The 17,222-nt window shown below is 45.3% G+C and overlaps 1 protein-coding gene across 3 annotated transcripts in view; it reads right to left on the bottom strand.

The window, feature by feature from the left end:
- Nucleotides 1-625: 625 nt before the first annotated feature.
- SGK2 (serum/glucocorticoid regulated kinase 2) overlaps nucleotides 626-17,222 on the bottom strand; it is a 28,742-nt gene continuing 12,145 nt past the window's right edge. For 2 of the 3 annotated variants that reach the window (XM_090064360.1, XM_090064361.1), the window contains 13 exons: nucleotides 14,792-14,861; nucleotides 12,882-12,939; nucleotides 11,892-11,941; nucleotides 11,091-11,148; nucleotides 9,349-9,432; nucleotides 8,484-8,615; nucleotides 6,856-6,968; nucleotides 6,130-6,166; nucleotides 5,418-5,504; nucleotides 3,336-3,431; nucleotides 2,918-3,073; nucleotides 2,203-2,292; nucleotides 626-1,668 (listed from right to left, as the gene is read on the bottom strand). In XM_090064360.1, coding sequence (XP_089920486.1) covers nucleotides 1,513-1,668; nucleotides 2,203-2,292; nucleotides 2,918-3,073; nucleotides 3,336-3,431; nucleotides 5,418-5,504; nucleotides 6,130-6,166; nucleotides 6,856-6,968; nucleotides 8,484-8,615; nucleotides 9,349-9,432; nucleotides 11,091-11,148; nucleotides 11,892-11,941; nucleotides 12,882-12,939; nucleotides 14,792-14,861 — 1,187 coding nt within the window. In that variant the 3' untranslated portion in view covers nucleotides 626-1,512. Of the gene's footprint in view, nucleotides 1,669-2,202; nucleotides 2,293-2,917; nucleotides 3,074-3,335; nucleotides 3,432-5,417; nucleotides 5,505-6,129; nucleotides 6,167-6,855; nucleotides 6,969-8,483; nucleotides 8,616-9,348; nucleotides 9,433-11,090; nucleotides 11,149-11,891; nucleotides 11,942-12,881; nucleotides 12,940-14,791; nucleotides 14,862-15,004; nucleotides 15,112-17,222 lie in introns of those variants that run through there. The other variant, XM_090064362.1, reaches the window with a different exon arrangement.

The following is a 17,222-nucleotide window of genomic DNA, read 5'->3' as shown; positions in this document are numbered from 1 at the left end:
GCACCTTTACTTTGGTACAAACCCCTGCTTCATATGTCCAAGATAAAGTTGGGTACATTGAAAACTCATGCAGGGCTGTGTCCCACCCTCTCTTTCTGGCTCTGGCTCCAATCTCACCAAAGCACAACACAACCCAGAGAAGAGGCCCTTGGGCACGCTGCAGAAACAGGCAGACTAATAGGAGGAGGCCGCCCTGTCAAATCCCAGATGACTTTCTCCTCACCACACCCAAGCAGCTTTAAGGCACAGCACATAACTCACTTTAGAGCCTGGCAGTTTTCTGGGTGCTTACAGATCCACCCTGGTTTCAATAAAGCCAGGAGGCTGCCTTCAAAAACAAAGGGAGCAACTGCCTACTGCTCTGAGCCCAGCGAGGGGGACCTGGCTTAGCCGACAGCTAGCCACACGGATGGGGAAGCTCTGCACAGGCCCCGAAGCGGACGTGGGGTTGTGTCTCATGCAATAATCGAGTGCTAGGACATGCTGGTTCTGCAGTTTGTTTTCAGAGGGGAACTGCCAACTACTAACGGACCCCAGCTTTGAGCAATGAAAGCTTTCCCCCTTCCTTTCAAGGAGTGGTATATTATTATAAGAGTACAATAACAGGCCAATCCAGCCAGCCATGGTCCAGCTCCCTCTTTTAACTTTTAATTGGGAACTGCTGTGCACGTTACATCCCTTGGTTGCAAGCTGAGGCAAGAGGAATCTTGAAGAACAGGCTTCTCAACCCTTTATAGGCAGCCCAGGACTGAGAAAGGAAAGAGAATCCCCTCAAGTTGCACAGCTTCTATACATAGAAGGAGTTACTCTGACTCAAGAAAACTCTGACTGGAGAAACAGTTGAAGTAAAACATCTACAATAAGTAGATCTCAGGCCACCTCCTTAGAGCAGCAAAGTAACCATAATGTCACTGCGGCAGAGCATCAGAGCTTCACAAACGTGAACAAAGAATCTGAACCTCTCAAGACGGGGGGATGAATTACTAGGCTATGCATATTAGCACAGTCCAGTTACACCCAGTGTGCTATTCCTTTATGAACTGTTTTAACAAAAGTTCAAGAAAGATGTGCACCAGCGAGCAAGTTAAGTAATGAATCCACTTCCATTTGTACCCCTCTCCCAGAAGTGGCTTATGGAATAAGTATGTCTTATATTGTTGGAAAATCCTGCACCAGAATTGGGAATAGGAGGTAGACAAACAAGCGAAAGTAAACCAGTTACAGGAATGCAACACAAACAATGGCGAAGTTTCTAACTACAACTCCATTGTCTTAAAGAACTTCAGTTTTCAGGTGTACAAAATTCCAAACACAAAGTTCAGCATCCTCCCTACCAGAGGAAGGGCCACTTTCAGGACAGTGTTGTGCATCAGATATCGGAAGAGTTCCATTCTGTTCCGTTCCAATTAGTAGGTTATTCCAAATTTCTTAACAGTCACAACAAAAGGGCAGTACTTTTTCTTAAAAACGAGACCAGAGTTAAAATTGGGCTTCCCAAGCCCTATATAAAGTCTAGAAGTCCTCATCAGTTGGTGCATAAGAAAACCCTAAAAAAGCATCAGATGCACTGGAGCTGCTGGCTGCAAGGTCAGGTGTGCGGGTGATGGAGTTTGGGACTGCTTCCTGAGTGAACTCTGGATCAAAGTGTCGCAGATCAGCAGGACCAGCCTAAAAAACAGAAGGCAAAGCTGCCTATCATAGCAAACTTAACAGGCCTAAGCTGTCAGTCAGGTTATATATTTTAGGTAGTGTTTTTTAGATTTGTGTGGGAACATCAACATCAAGATAAGGGCTAGGTTACACCTGAGACAAGAACTTAAGAGTTCCAAGACATTTACTTGAATGACTTTAGCTACCAGCATTAAACCAGTTTTTTTTCCTGGGGAAAGGGGAGTGCAGTGTTCACTTTTCCCTATGTTGCTCCTTCCCACAAAGTTAAGAATCCCTATTTTCTCTGCCATAATCATGGCCAGGCAAATGGAGTTATGACAAACAGAGACTGTATAAAGGGAAGGGAACATAGGGGGGGGGCGGCAGGCAGAAGATGCAAGTCATTTTTAAGTTTCCAGGGAATTACATTTTTAGCTTCTTCCCATAATTGGAAGCAGCCAAAACATTTGAACAGGATACCTAACCATTACAATTCGCAGTTCCTTTTCTACTACTCATGGAGAGGAAATTGGATTTGAAACAGTCACTTACCACATTGGGATTGAATGGAGGCGTGATCCTCTTGTGATACAAGTCATCCCAGTTAATTGGGCTGAAGAAAACATGATTCTTTATGTCCAGCTGCAAAGAGGGAGATGGAAGTCACTTCCCTGTCAATCCTCCTCAACCATCTTTCTCCAGCAGTCACAAAACAGACACAAGCTCCTCTGGAGCAGTTTGCAGCTTTACAATTTACTGCTTTAATGTGCTGTAGCATAGACCTTGGGGGGAAGAGCATCTGATCTGCATAAAGCTTTGTGAGTTACTAGATCATACACAAAATTATACCACCCTATCCTGGCAAGCCTATCCCTATATCTTGACCCATAACAACAAAATCTCTCCCCTGCAGGTCCTGAAGTTCAGTGTGCAATTACAAGCTAGAGAGTTTCCTATTGCATTACTAACTGGAAACTTCACCCCCTGCCCAAACCAACCAAGAGTCATATTTCTTTACACTTACACAACCTGTAATTCAGAACTCATATACAGTACATATGATGCTTTTAAATGCAACCAAGCAAAGCAAAGCTGTAAGATCCAGGGTTTGAATGATACCCTAGAGAGGGGAGAATAGTCAGCACCTTGACATTTAGGAAGGCTTCAGATGAGGATCTTCCATTGTGTATCGTTATTGAGAGAGAGAAAAGAGCCTTAAAGTAAGGGTGTGGAGAGGAAATATCTTAATACAAGAAAAACCACATACAAAGTCCATCTTGGCTCCTAGCCGCCTCTTCTGATCCTTGTGGAGAAGTCCCTGTAAGATATCACATGCTGCCATGGTCTTGGTTCCTTGAACCTGAAGTGGCTGATGCAGAATGTTGTCATACATTTGAGACACGTCTCGGCTGTAGAAAGGGGGCTGATGGAAAGAGGAGAATTAGCAAAGACATGAGCTACTGCAATGAAGCATGCAAACAAGCCAATTAATTTAAATTTCATTTCTACAGTGAATGGGTGACAGAGACAGGCTACACTTATTTTAGTAATATGATAATTATTGAAATAAGTACTTTCATTTAGACTGAGATCATTGGTCATGCTTCCTTAAGCAGGTAACTGCCTCAGTAAACCATAGTCCCTCTGCTCTTCAACAGGAAGTAGCGGGGGATTTTAACACTTACCAACCCAAACAGCATCTCATAGAGGACTGCTCCTAGACACCACCAGTCTACGGTCCTGTCATAGGGCTCTTTTCTTAGCACTTCTGGAGCCAGGTACTGTGAAGAGTCAGAGAGGTTTCAGGTAAGGTCCCGGGAATGGATCCCCATGACCAGTGTCCCTCCTGGTTAAATTTAGTTGAGCCCAAAAAGCATATTACAGTGACACAGATGTGATGCCTGCTACCTTTTTAACAAATAATTTCCCTGCACAAAAGCAATACATTTAGACCTTTTCTAAAGAAGGTAAAGCCTTTTCTCTCCCTAGGCAACTTTGAACAAGGGACTTTAACAAGAACTCAGTGCAGCAGGCTAGCTCTTGTGATAGATGCACAGCTGCTTCCAAAATTACTAGCAAGTACAAATCTAACACAGCTAAACCCAAGTTGCAGACTTCCCTTCCTTATAACCACCATGAAAAGATTTCTGTGGGTGTAGCGCTCCATTGACAGAAGATTTTTGATGCATAGCTGAGCTGGGAATAAACCCTTTGCCAGCCCCACAGACTGTATCTGGGAACCCTGCCAATGGCATCTGTGTTACTGTTTACCTGTTGGCAAGAATCATGCAAAAATTCAAATACAACCACACACCAAATGCAGCAATATGAGGCTATTTTACAAGCTGACAATCTCAGCATCAGGCAGGAAGGGTAGATGTAGCCAAGTTCTGTTGAACTCTTATTCTACTGATCAGTCTATGGGCCAATACAATAAGATAGAGGCCTCATTATGAGTGTATTAGCTGCAATTCTGAGCTGACATGCTAAAGGGAACTGAGCATGCCTGGAAAGTGGCAAGGGAGCAATGGCAAGATGAGATTTAGCACTCCAGCCTAGATTAGGAACCTCATTTGCTAAGGAAGAAGAGATTCTATATATTGAGTGCAGCAACTCCAGTCAGGCCTAGAAGCAATGATGCTCCTGTCAAAAATATTTCAGCAGCTTTGGGGGTTGGGAGGAAAAAAAGAATGCACTTTGAAAACTGAATGCCTAAGAAGCATCCTTCCCAGACAGAGGACACAACTACCCCAGTATTTTGCATTCCTTACACTCTTGAGTATAATACATTGGCCCTGGTCTGGCTGTAAAAAGCTACAAAAAAAAAATCACTGAGTAGTGGGACATCACAAGAACCAGGGGGCAAGATACCATAAGTTAGACCTCAGAGTATTCTGATGCCCTCAGAAGTAGGTCAGTACCAGATGACTATTAACTCATCCATGCTCTGCAAGTAAACACCTTATATAGCTCACTCCTAGCTAGAAAGGTAAACACTACAGTGAAAGGGAAGAGCTGCAGATGTCCTGGCTTCCAGTATCAAGGTTATCACCATAGCTACCAATGGCATTGACAGGTTCTGTGGCACAGCCATTCCAGAATCAACAGACTCCCCCCTTCCTGCCCAGGTTGCAAGGTTTTTCCAAAAATCGCTTAAGCTCCCAAAGACCATCAGTAAAAAATAATCCTGTTGTAAGTTAAAATAAATTCATTTACATACAAAAGTTGTACCTCTCCAACTAGAATCCCTGCCCAGTGTTGACATTTTTGTCATTTAAGTACCCTTATACCAAGGTAACTGTGTCCACGCTATAAAGAAGAAAGAAGTAACTATACATGTCAAAAAAAGAGAGCCTGTGTGGACTAGGGTTCAGCAACCATATTTTATCCCATTTTCCCCCATAATGGAAGGCTTCCATAGATTCCCTATTTGTATCTTTGAAAATTGAACCCCTTTACCTGTGACACAGCTTTTCAAATAAAAACAGCACTGGAAAAGGACAGTGGAGCCCATCACTGTTAGAGACAACTCCCCACTGGGATGAATGAGACAGTGATTCCTCTTTTGAAAGCGTCAGTTCAATCTGTTCATAAGCTATTGACCGTTATCTATACTAGTAAGAGAAATACTGCAAACAGTGCTCAGTCATATGCCAACACGCTCGGTATCATGCACACAAACAGAAGCTTATAGCCTGATGTACATTTGCTTTGATTTTAGTGGGAGTTCAACAACCAGCAAAATTCTCAAGTTGTCTATGTTGTACCTCTGGAGTGCCACAGAAAGTAGATGTTGTTTCTTCTTGCTCCATTCCTTCTTTGCAGAGTCCAAAGTCTGTTAAGATGACATGTCCCTAAGGGAAGAGATTTAAGCCTGATCAAACACTTCCTGATGAACAGGCTGAATAAGGTTTCTAGACCCTTTGTGTCCCTCCCTGATATACCTTCCAATTGCTGGGCATGCAATGTAGTCATCTATTAGAAACGGGCAATATAAAGTTATTCACAAATGTACAGTGAATTTATCTGTTGGTCTATTAGACTAGCCAGACTGTAATGCTAGGCATAGTCAGTTGGATATTTATCCCTAGGCCTGTTCAGAGAGTTGCTGTGATAGGCACTATATGACACCTGACCTACAGCCATTATATAAAAACACTTGAATTGCTGGTTCACATATCAGTGCTCAGGTCCCAAGCTCTGGGAAAATGCAAGCAGTGCCTTGATAGTCAAAGGCAACATTACATAGCACATTTGCAAATGCAACATAGAATTGTGGCTCTCACTGCTGGAATATTTTAAGTCCATGCAGTAAAGTGTGTGCATACATGTAGGAAGGAATGGGTAGAAAGGAAGGAAGGAAAGAGTCACACTTTCTTATTCCTGTCTACATCATACCCAAGACTTCTGGACCAGTGTTCCTTAGTCTTTGAAGGAAAATGCAGGAGGCAGGTATGGTTGCAAATGTAGTGAACATACCTGGCAATCCAAGAGGATGTTTTCAGGTTTTAAGTCCCTAGAAAAGAAAGGTGATATGTAAACAGACTCAGCCAGATATTCAAAAGGGCTCAGCACATGACAACAACAACTGAAAAGAGCTGCTGGATGACACCTATTCTTGACAAGATGAATTCCTGGAGTCTTGGTGAACTGCATAGGGGTCAGGAGCACTGGAGTTGCAGCTCACAGGCATTATGAATCAGCCTACACATCTTTTATTCATATAAATATGGTTTTCAGAGGCTGGATAAGCTGACAGGCACAGGTTTTGCACTGTGGCGGAGTTCCAGCTGCTGTGGAAAACTTCCTCCTCTCTTAATCTATGTCGTATCAGAAGTTCTCTCAACCTGGATGTTCCCAAATTCCACATTCCCATTTGATAATGGATAGGGGGAGGTCAGAAGAATGGTGACTGCCCTGGAAGTGGTTCAGAGGAGTGCTACCCTGGCATTTGTAAACCTGGGACCTCCCAGATCAGAAGCATAGTTATAAAGGTTTCTGCTTGCTAAGTTCAGCAGAACAATGTCAGGGGGGTTATCCACTACAAGAGTCCTCAGCTTTGTTTTTAAAAATTTTCCTTTTAACAAGGTGACAGCATTAAAACATCAAGTATTTCCCTTTCCCATACCAGCCATTGCACACAGTAAAGTACAACGGGGGGCATTACCAATGCTGCTATGCACATTAGGAATATACACACCCTACCTGTAGATAATGTTCAAGGAATGCAGGTACCCTACAGCACTGGCTACTTCAGCAGCATAAAAGCGGGCACGAGGCTCACGGAAACAGCGCTCTCTTTGCAAATGAAAAAAGAGCTGTAGATGGAGATGAAAAAAAAATTCCTGATCATTTGGGAGCAACTCTCTCCCAATCCCCCAGTCAGTTTGGCTGCTTCTGCCACTATTGCCTTTGTTATTCGAAAAGCCATGTTTTCCAGCTTTTCTTCACTTCCATTAATATGGATTTTCTTTTCCTGTCCTCACCAAAACAGTATTGTGTTTTGCCTAACAAGAACTCCAGACAGCTTTGCTACTAATGTGCAGCCTTTGCATCCAGAGGGGGGAAAATAGGTCTCTTCATATAAAGGGGACAGATACCTTAAGGCAGTTTGAATACAAGCTAGCCAGATAAGTGGTAGCCTGTAGGGTGTAAGCAGTGCATCATCAGATTACTAAACATGGCAGTGTGGTTGAACATTTTCTAGAATGGGTGCAGTAGTGCCACTTCTGTGCCACCATTATAGCCAAGAATGGACCATCATACCCTGTACTCCTTAGAAGGAAGAACAAGCACAAAATAGGCAAGGGTGGTACGAAAGGATTATTTCATAATCTAAGACAGACTACAGTTATGTCAGCACAGCACTGCATTAAGCTATGTTGAGAATTCTAAGCTAGTTCAGGCTTCCAAATCAGTGTAGTTACACTGGCCCCTGGTCCACCCGAGTTAGTATTACTCTTGCTTCTCAGTCAGTGCTAACCCAGCTCTCTCTGCACAGCCCTATGTTATGCTACATAGACATACCCTAAGTGGCTAGGCTATATGATTTAGCCCAGGGATCAGCAACCCACAGCATGTGTGCCAGATCATGGCATACAATGCCATTTTGCTCAGCACACCACAACAAGCCCAGGCTCTGGGCAGCTGCCACTGTCCATGGAACCCAAGCTGTTCGCAGCAGGCAGCCAAGAGGCTGCAAACACCTGCACTGGGCTTCTGAGCTCCAGGGGCAGAAGCTGCATGCATGCCTCCAGGCAGATGGCAGGGGAGGGGCCTGGGGTAGTGCAACCCCAGACCTTCTCTCACCATCTGCCCAGGGGCAGCTGTTTCCAGCCTTCCCACTACCTGATGCAGCTGCCCAGAAGCCAGGCTGGCTGTGGCAGGCAGCTGGGAGGCTGCAAACAGTTGCACTGGGCTCCAGAGCACAGGCACTAGCTCTTTGGTGGTAGCGATTGCAAGCACACCTCAGGGCACAGAGCAGGGGTGGGCCAGGGCAGCACAACCCCGGCCCCTCCCCTGTCATCCACCCAAAGGCACATGTGCAGCCAATGCCAGCAATAAGAATCAGGCCCCTTGTGGCTCCCCCACAATCTACCCCTGCATGTCAAGCTGAAGCATGGGTCAGGGTTGCAGTATTTTTGGCATTCTGGCCAAAAATGTTGCTGACCCCTGCTTTAATCCATCTTGAAATGTCCATTTCAAAAACTGCAAGAACATTGCTTTAGATAAAGGCATCTACAGCCCATTTCCTTATCAGAGACAACAGCAACAAGACCATTTTATACCTCTACTTGGGTCCTAAAAGGAAAGTTGCATATACACTCTCTCACCTCTCCCCCATTTACATAATCCAGTACAAAGTAGAGCTTCTCAGAGGTCTGGAAAGAGTAGTGGAGTCCCACCAGGAAAGGATGCTTCACATTTTTCAGTAGTACGTTGCGTTCTGCCATGATGTGATTTTGCTGTGAAGAATGATCCAAGATAATTAGTCAGTACAACCCCAGGGTCAGCCAGGCAAATGTTCATTAAAGATTCTTCATGGTTTCAATATAGTTAGCCACTCTGAAAACAGCTGGGAGAGTAATGGGTAAGTAACCTTCAGTGGGGATTCTTGCTAGAGCCTCCTAACATAAGACCTTTATCCAGAATGATTCTTCTAAATCATGCTAAACAAATATTTTCCTTACATCCCTGTGGCACATAACATAGGCATGCATTCCATAGGGTAGCATGAACTAGCAACAATGCAGTCTATAGCCTAGTGAAGACTACAAGGTACAGTGTTTACAAGCCTAAGTAATCTCATTTGTGTTACCAACATTACCCACAGCAGAAAGTATTTTATTCACTAGCAAGTATCTGCAGAATCAGCGCCATGGTTTGCAGAACTGGGTGTTGATTTAGCCAAGGAAAAGGGTTACCAGTGATACTAAGCACAAGCTTGTTCACATCCAGAATGGCTAAGGGACAAGGACTGACCTTGCCTACAAGAGGCTCAAACCAGTGTTGTTTAATCTTCCTTTCAGAAGCACAAGGTTCATCCAAGTGATCCTTGCTTCTCTCAGCTGCTCCATCAGGGCTACACATCAAGTAACAGAGGCACTAGTAAGCCCTGCTTCTTTTAGGAAACAAACATACCCAGAAGAGAAGTAAAAACCTCCTCCCAAGTATTAAATATGCTCTTCTATTACATACCTCCTTTTTCTTTAGAATGGATTTCTTCTGCAAGACTTTGATGGCATAGAAGGTCCCATCAGACTTGCGCTTGGCCAGAAGGACCTGCAGAGGAGAGCAAAATGAGATCTCATGTTTCTATTGCTTTCTCCCACTCTGCTCTGGTTAGTGTTTCAGAACAGTTTTCTACAAGTGTACATGACCACACAAAAGGGCAGAGTGGTGGGGGGGAGGGGAATTAGATCCATGATTTTAAAGAGCAAGGGTCCCCCACCTTCTGTTCTTCCTCCATCCTTTGATAAGGACACCAGCATACCAAGCTTCTCTAAATTACATTCCTTCCACTCTACTTAGTCCCTCGTGAAGAGGATCCTTGTCATCTCATAAAGTACCATTAAGCCAAGGACCCTCATCTGGTGGAGTGAGAAATTGTCAAGATGACAAGGCATAGGCATTAGACACAGAAACCTTCATAAGGCATAGAAACCTTAAAATGTGGAACAATTTTTTCAATTATTTTGTTGGTCTAATAAAAGATACTACATTTACCCAAAGAACCCTGTGGGTCTTAAATGTGCTAAAATACTCACACCCTCTTTCCTATGGGCATGTTGGAAGGAAAGGAGATCAAAAAAGCATGTTACATATCAAGCTTTGCTAGACCTGGCAGGGGAAACACCATGTATCTGGGTCCAAGAAGGCAGTTTTCCTTAAACCTCCCAGGGATAACTGTTCTTCTGGCGTGGTTTAGTACCTGCTGAGGTTTTGGGGCTTAATGCCCATTTTATGGAAATGGGAAGCTTCTCCCTAGCATGTTCCTGTGGCTGAGGGCAGGCAAAACTTGGGTAAGCATGTAGAATGCCTGCCAAAAGACAGTGGAAATACTTGAAGCCCCTGGTGGGGGTGAAGGATGTTTGCCAGTTGTAGGGCCAATTATGGTTATGGACTCCTGGATTTGGACTTGATTTGGCTGATTTGGCTTGGAACACACACACACACACACACACAAAAAATCTTTAAAAAAATCAAATTAAATTAAAAAAAAAACAAAAACAAGCTTTGCTAGACATTGGAGAGACAGAGGACAGGCTCCCACCTAGCCCTAGTTACTGGACATCTCTTTAGATATTTGGTTCTTTGTTCCCACTCAGTTCAGTGATGCGGACAGGCTGCTTTGTGAAAAATCACTACCAGTCACTCAGCTGCTAGTGGAAGAGGTCCATGCTAGGAAGCCTACAGAAACATGAACGACTGGTGCTGCCTTAGTCGGGGGGCCCATGCCCCACCTGTGACCAGTCCCACCAACGGGGAAGGAGGGTCTACCCACAGACAGTCCTGCCCCCTGGGCAATCCTGCAACGGCCAATTGCTGCAATCACCACAGCCGCTCCCAGAAGCAGCTACAGCAATCAGCCAGCACTTGCAAGGGGGCACCAGCACTCTCGGGGGGTGCATGCACACCTCTGTGCACCCCCCATGCAGAAACCTACAGTTGTCCCTACACAAGCCCTGCACAGACTAGGTTTTGAATCCCGCTCCCTTCTCATTCCACAGAAGCGCTCCACAACAACTTTAGTCATATACAGAACATACATCTTAACAAAAATCTGTTTCTGCATAGTCCCGCAGGCCAATATTTTTCTATTCACATTCCTTTCTTTTCCCCCATGACAATTTTTTCTTCCTGCTGTTCTGCTAGCATAATAGAAAGTCATTTAGGTCCCAGCAGTAGCCCACTAGGGTTCAAAGCTGTATTCCACTTACTTTTCCAAAGCTTCCTTTGCCAATAACTTTCAGGAAGTCAAAGTCTGTTGGCTTGGCACTGTTGGACAAGCAGACAGCAAGTTACCACCTAGCAAAGTTCTCTTCTCAAGTTTATAACAGGAGGGTAAGAGCTGAGAGGGGTTTGGGGACCTATCCTTTGTTCACTACATAAATCCCATTTCAGCTATCCATAGACAAATCTGACCTGGAAAAGATCTTCAGTAGTACAATACAGACAAAAGGAGGCAGCAGTGGCAGGGGGAGAAGCCACAGGCAAAGATGATGCACACTGAAGGAATTCACTGTGCTGAACAGGACAGTGGAAGAGGAATCTTGTTTATGTCCATCTCAGCCCATAAAGGTTGAGACCTGACAAGAGCCAGGGCTTCAGCTGAGCCAGAGCCTGTTCTAGAGAGGAAGCAAACAGAAAGCTGGAAGCATCAGGGAGATGCAGTATGGTCAAAAAAGGAAGAGTCTCCCTCCACCACTTAACAAGAAGCCAATGTCCCAAGTGAGGGGACATGTGAGGGGGGTTGGGATAAAGTGTGGTCAGAAGCAAGGATTAGGACCTTCCAGAAACAAAGCAAAACCCCACACAACCTAAGCATGTGACTAGCTATAGGTGGCCACTTGAAAAGGCAAGGTTTAAAATACATGCTACATTAGTGTTCACCTGGGCCATATTACTATCATCATTTAGTTCACATGCATCTACCTGAGAGAGGGAAGCCAATCATTCACTGCATGCCCCACCTTGTGCAATTCCTTCCATGCCCTACCTCACATTTACATAGAGCTTACTTTGGATTCGCTGAAGGTCCAAGGTTGATGTTGTCAGTCAGTGCTGGAAGCTAGAGAGGACAACATAGACATTAAAGGAGCCAGGAGGTAAATCACAAGGATTATGTAGTTTCAAATGAAGAGTTTTAGAACACATGTGCTCCTTAACTCACCACAGGTATTCATGTACTGCAGTTTCAATCAAACAATTTCTCGGTATCCTTAAGGAACGCAACAGGTATTCAGACCCTTTGCCAGTTGCCTAACACTGGAACAGTTGCTTTGTTTCCTCACCCATTATTTCAAGGCTACCAATGACAGCAAAATAAGTCTGTCATTTGTAGTTCCTTGAGAGCGAGTGAGTATGTGCAGGCATGTTGGGGGAAGCACCTCTGAAATGCTGTATTCAGAAGGGGATCTCATTTCTATCCCTTGCCTTATCTTCAGTCATGTCCTAAAACAATGCCATCCTTTCAGCTACAGTTCTACTTCAGTCTTCATACCACACTTGTTTAGTCCTCCAAAAGACTGTTACTCTTCAAAAACAGCAATAGAAGAATGAGTTTAACTGCTGGTTTAATTCATGCAAGCTGAACATCATTTTCAGTCGGAAAAGCCAGGGACTGCTTTGCGTGTTGTGCTCTCGTTGTCCACATATGATGTGCTGGCAACATAAACATGCATGGTACTTTGCAAACCTTGAATTAAACCCCTCTTCTCTCATGGCAGCGGGTGGTCTTATCTCCAGCACTACAGAGATACTGCAGTAATCCTCAGAACTGTCAAGTACATCCAAGGTGGTAATTCAGAGCTGTGAAATTAATCTTTAAACCACTCAACACAGCCACACTAATCCACTTCCTGGATCAAGAATCTTTCTGAACTGAATACTCTGGAGAGAAACAAAGCCAACTTCTCCACCTTGCTTTTCTCCTACAAATGTGGTTTCCTCCCTTCCTTCCTCCCACTTACAATGAGCTTTGACAGCCTGGCTAGGAGCCAGGGTCTTACCTGGGGTTTGGAACTTGAGTTTTTCGAACGGTCCATTAAGAAGGCAACCCTTTCAGCACTTGAAAGAGAAGAAACAAAATAGACGCTGTTTATCAACACCCAACTCTCAACCAACCTGTTAAGTACCAAAACAATCAGACTTCAGCACATGAGGAAAGCTGGCTCTAATGGGCGAAGCATGTATAATCTTCTCACCTAGGAATTGATTGGGAAGGGAAAAGCATCTCACAACTCAGTGACTCAGGATCTCGCCAATCAAGCTACCAGCCCACCATTTGGAATAGCAGGGCAGGATTCCTCCTGCCCTCCATCCAACACAGCTGGTGCTACTGGGGGCAGATTGGCTATAAAACAGGACAGACAGTGACAGTATCAGATGCAGGTGAACAAGAAAAAGACCCATCCAACCCAAATGATTTTAGTGCCTAGGAGCAAGCACAACATTATCCTAAACTCAGTCATCAGGCCAAAATTTGCAAAGAACAGAGTTTCACCAGTGCTGAGCTCCTAAAGCTTCCGCTGACTTCAAGTGGGGCAAGAAACATGAAACATAGGGCCTTGCACTGGATGCCTGATAAAGGCAGTCCAAATAAATAGCCACTTTTGGAAAGAATTGCCCCACTTTTATTGTGCAGCGCACATGTGCATGTGCCAAAGCAAGATTGTTTTGGTTCTTGCTAGTTCCATGCCAGCAGCAAACACCATCATGGACACAGCAAGTCTTGTTGGTGGATTATCTGTGAATACAACCATCTGCTGCCCCCTTTTATAGCCAGTCATACTCCACAGCCCAGAGGAATAGCAGGATAGCTCTGCACTGGGGGCAGCCACAGCAGACAGGGTAACACCAGGCTGTGGCAGTGCCAATCACAGCAGTGCAGTTGGCCACCACAACAGTGTCAGCTATTTCTGGGACAGCTCCTGGTCACCCGCCCCCCCCCAACTTAGTTACACTACTGCCACAGCCAACCTTGTAACCCAAAAACTCAAGTTACAGAACTAAGTGATTAGAGACTCGTCAGCCAGCAGTAAGGAAGCTTAGCCAGTATAGGGATGCTATTACACCCCACGCTGCAGCCTTCCTAAACCAGATTACACTAGGCCTGGCCATCCCATTCATGACTGCAGAGACTGCATTAGCATTTGCAGGAAGGCAGGACTGGACCAAGCCTGAGCCTGGGCTGTAGCAGCCAGGAGCACTAACTGTGTCACACTTCACATGGGGGTGACCCCATGCCAGTTTGGCTGTACAGGGCAGGTCAGAACCAAAGCTATCAACACTGTGGGTCTTATGCCTCTCTAGTTAATCATATTTTCCCCAATCACGTACCAGAGGGTGAGATTCTTATTCTTACTCAAAAGGGAGCCACAGTCCACCATTCTGTTTTTTGACCCTCCCCCATATCCCTTATTTTTAAGACAACAATCAATAAACCAGGTAGCTGCCCCCCACCAAGCATATTTGATCCATTTCCATCCCTGCACACTTCTTCCCCTATCACCCAGCAAAATCAAGGGAAGCTGTGCAGGCATGCAGGTCCCTTCAGCATCCCACAGGCCCATTAAACTCCCACCCTTTGCAACCAGCCAGCCAACCTTATGAACTTTTGCAGATGCCACCCCTGCGCTCTCCCCTCCTCTCAGTACTTCGTCACACAGCATCCCAGCCGCAAGAAATACTTGGCACCTTGACTCACTGCAGTTAGAGCCCCCCTCCTGGGGAGCAGGGTCAACGCCATGGCAAGGGATACTTCCCAGCTGCACTGCGTTTGTAACAGAGGCAGCTCCCAGGGCTCTGCCCACATCTGGCCTGTGCCAGTCGTCTCTATTCACCACTTATGTCTATAGCAGAGGTTATCAGGCTTCATTTTTAAAGGGCTAGCATCTCATTCCGCGGCTTTCTTACTCACTAGGAGCACAGCCTGGAGCCGGAGGCCTTGATAGTTTGTTCTATCCTCTCGCGTCCGTGCTTTATAAGATCTGTGGAAAAGAAAAGTTGGAAAACTAAGCTGATTAGCCGGCGATGCGATCACAAGAATACAGAGACATGTTTGTTCCCAAGTGACCTTGCCCTTCATTTCAAAACCACCCCCTCCATTCACACAAAATAACCAGGAACATACAGGAGGCAGGACAGCTTCTCCAGTCTCTTTTGGGAAACTTTATTCTGCTTTAAAAGTGAATCTAAGAAAGGACCAATAGCTGGGAACCTGAAGCTCCTGGGGTTGAGGGAAAGTAGGTCTGATCTGTATAAACCTTCTCCATAAGCCACTTCCCAGAAAAAACATGCAGTGTCCTAGTCTTACAGAAATAAGATCACGAGACAGAGGTTACACTGCAATACGTCATGCTTGGCATTTACACAGCCCCTTTCATTCAGGACTCTCAGAACTCTTCACCAGCATGAATTAAGCCATGCAACACCCCTGTGAAGTAGCCAAGCACTGAATCACAATGCCCAAGTGACTTCCCTAAGGACACATAACAAGTCAGTGTCAGGGTCACCATTAAAACTTGGGGGAAGGTTGATTAATGTCCTGCACTTTGCTGCCCCTCCCTTCCCCAACTCCAAATATACCATCCCAAGGCAACTTCCAAATGCCACTTTTTTCCTTTAGTGGCATTTGACTCTTATCTTACAATGCTGAGTAACAAAGGGCAGGAGAATCATAGAATCAATGAGTTGGAAGGGACCTTAACAGATCATCTAGTCCGACCCCCTGCCATAGGCAGGAAGGAGCACTGGGGGAGGCAGGGGCCATAAGACCACAGCCAGGTGCCTGTCCAGTCTCCTCTTGAAGATTTCCAGGGAAGGTGAGAGCACCACCTCTCTGGGAAGCCTATTCCAGGCTCTGGCCACCCTTACCGTGAAGTAGTTCTTCCTAATATCTAACCTAAACCTATCCTCCCTCAGTTTGTGGCCGTTGTTCCTGGTGACTCCAAGGGGGCCCTGGTGAACAGAAGACAGGGCCAGGGGGGAAAAAAGACATCCTCCCTCCCTGCCTTACACTTAACTAAGCACTTCTTGATGAAATGGAACAGCAAGTTGCATCATTCCTTTTTGAATCTGAAGATTGAACATACACCAACACTAGATTTCCCCTTCAACCCCCATGTTTCCTGATGCAGAAGAGAATCAAAACATCTGGTTAGAACTGGAAGAGTTTAAACACCCCATGAAAAACAGTACTGCATTTAAAATGCCTTGAAGATCTCCACCAGAGCTGAGGCAGCAGTATGAATTGTGGCCGTATGGCCCCCAAGCCAGTAGCCAGTTTTAAGATGAATATGAACTAATGAGAGTTTCCAGAAAGCATTTTCTCATGTTGGTCTCACTACTGGGCTGGTAGCCTGGCAGAGGAAACTAAACCCCTGGATACAGAGATAAGAACAGGTCAAGGAGCCACTATCAGAGAGCAGTTAGCTCAAGATTTACATTTGGCAAAAAGATAAAACAAAGGACACATTTTCACTTTTAAGCTAGCACTAGCCCATAGACTGCACAGACATGGATGGGAATAACTGAGATGATGCTTTAGTTCAGGGGTGGGCAAAATGTGGCCCATGGGCCAGCTGGCACCTGCTATGCAATTCTATCCAGCCTGCTGGGCCCCTAAAAAATTTAGAAAATTAATAATTATCTGCCTCTGGCTGCCTATCATGCAGCTCTCAATGGCTTGCCAAAACTCAGTAAGCAGCCCTCCACCCAACATAATTGCCCACCCCTGCTTTAGTTAGTGGTTTCTATTAAGACTTCTGCACTGCTCTGGGAGTCTGAGGCATAAGAGCCAGAAACTGAAACACATGCCTGCCTGTGTAAGCATTGTAGAAGCAGCTTCTCATATGCCTACACACTGCACCCCACTGCAAATCCTCTCCTCCACTAGATCAAAACACCCAGTGCTTCCTAGGACCAATCATCTCCCAGAATAACCGAATGGAAGTGCATCCAATTTCCCCAGCAATAAAGAGCTTGCAGTCAAGTTTGTTTGCCCACCCCCAAAGGTGGCCCTGTCCCTACTATTTTATGATGCTGTGGACCCTGCCTGACCCTCAGCCTTCAGAGTCAGGCACACCTGCCAGGTAGCAGAGTCCCAAAGAGCAAACCAAACGTGTCACACACAATGTGACTGACTTTGGGAGCAGAGACACACTGAACGATGGGTCTGCAAGTCCAGTCACAGCGACAGCAGACAGGGCAATGAAAGGAGCAGTCATCTTTAAATGCAAGAGGAAGAATTGGAGCATTAGACTTTTGCCTGTTGGGACTAGGCACTTGTATACACAAAGAATGGAGATGGACTTGTTGAAATTCACACCTTCGGTTGCTTGGCATTAGCC

The sequence above is a fragment of the Crocodylus siamensis genome, chromosome 10 (genome assembly GCF_052110815.1).
Source record: "Crocodylus siamensis isolate JL-2025a chromosome 10, ASM5211081v1, whole genome shotgun sequence".
NCBI classification, from domain to species: Eukaryota; Metazoa; Chordata; order Crocodylia; family Crocodylidae; genus Crocodylus; species Crocodylus siamensis.
The sequence above is the reverse complement of the archived record's forward strand: the minus strand, read 5'-3'. Positions and strand labels throughout refer to the sequence as shown.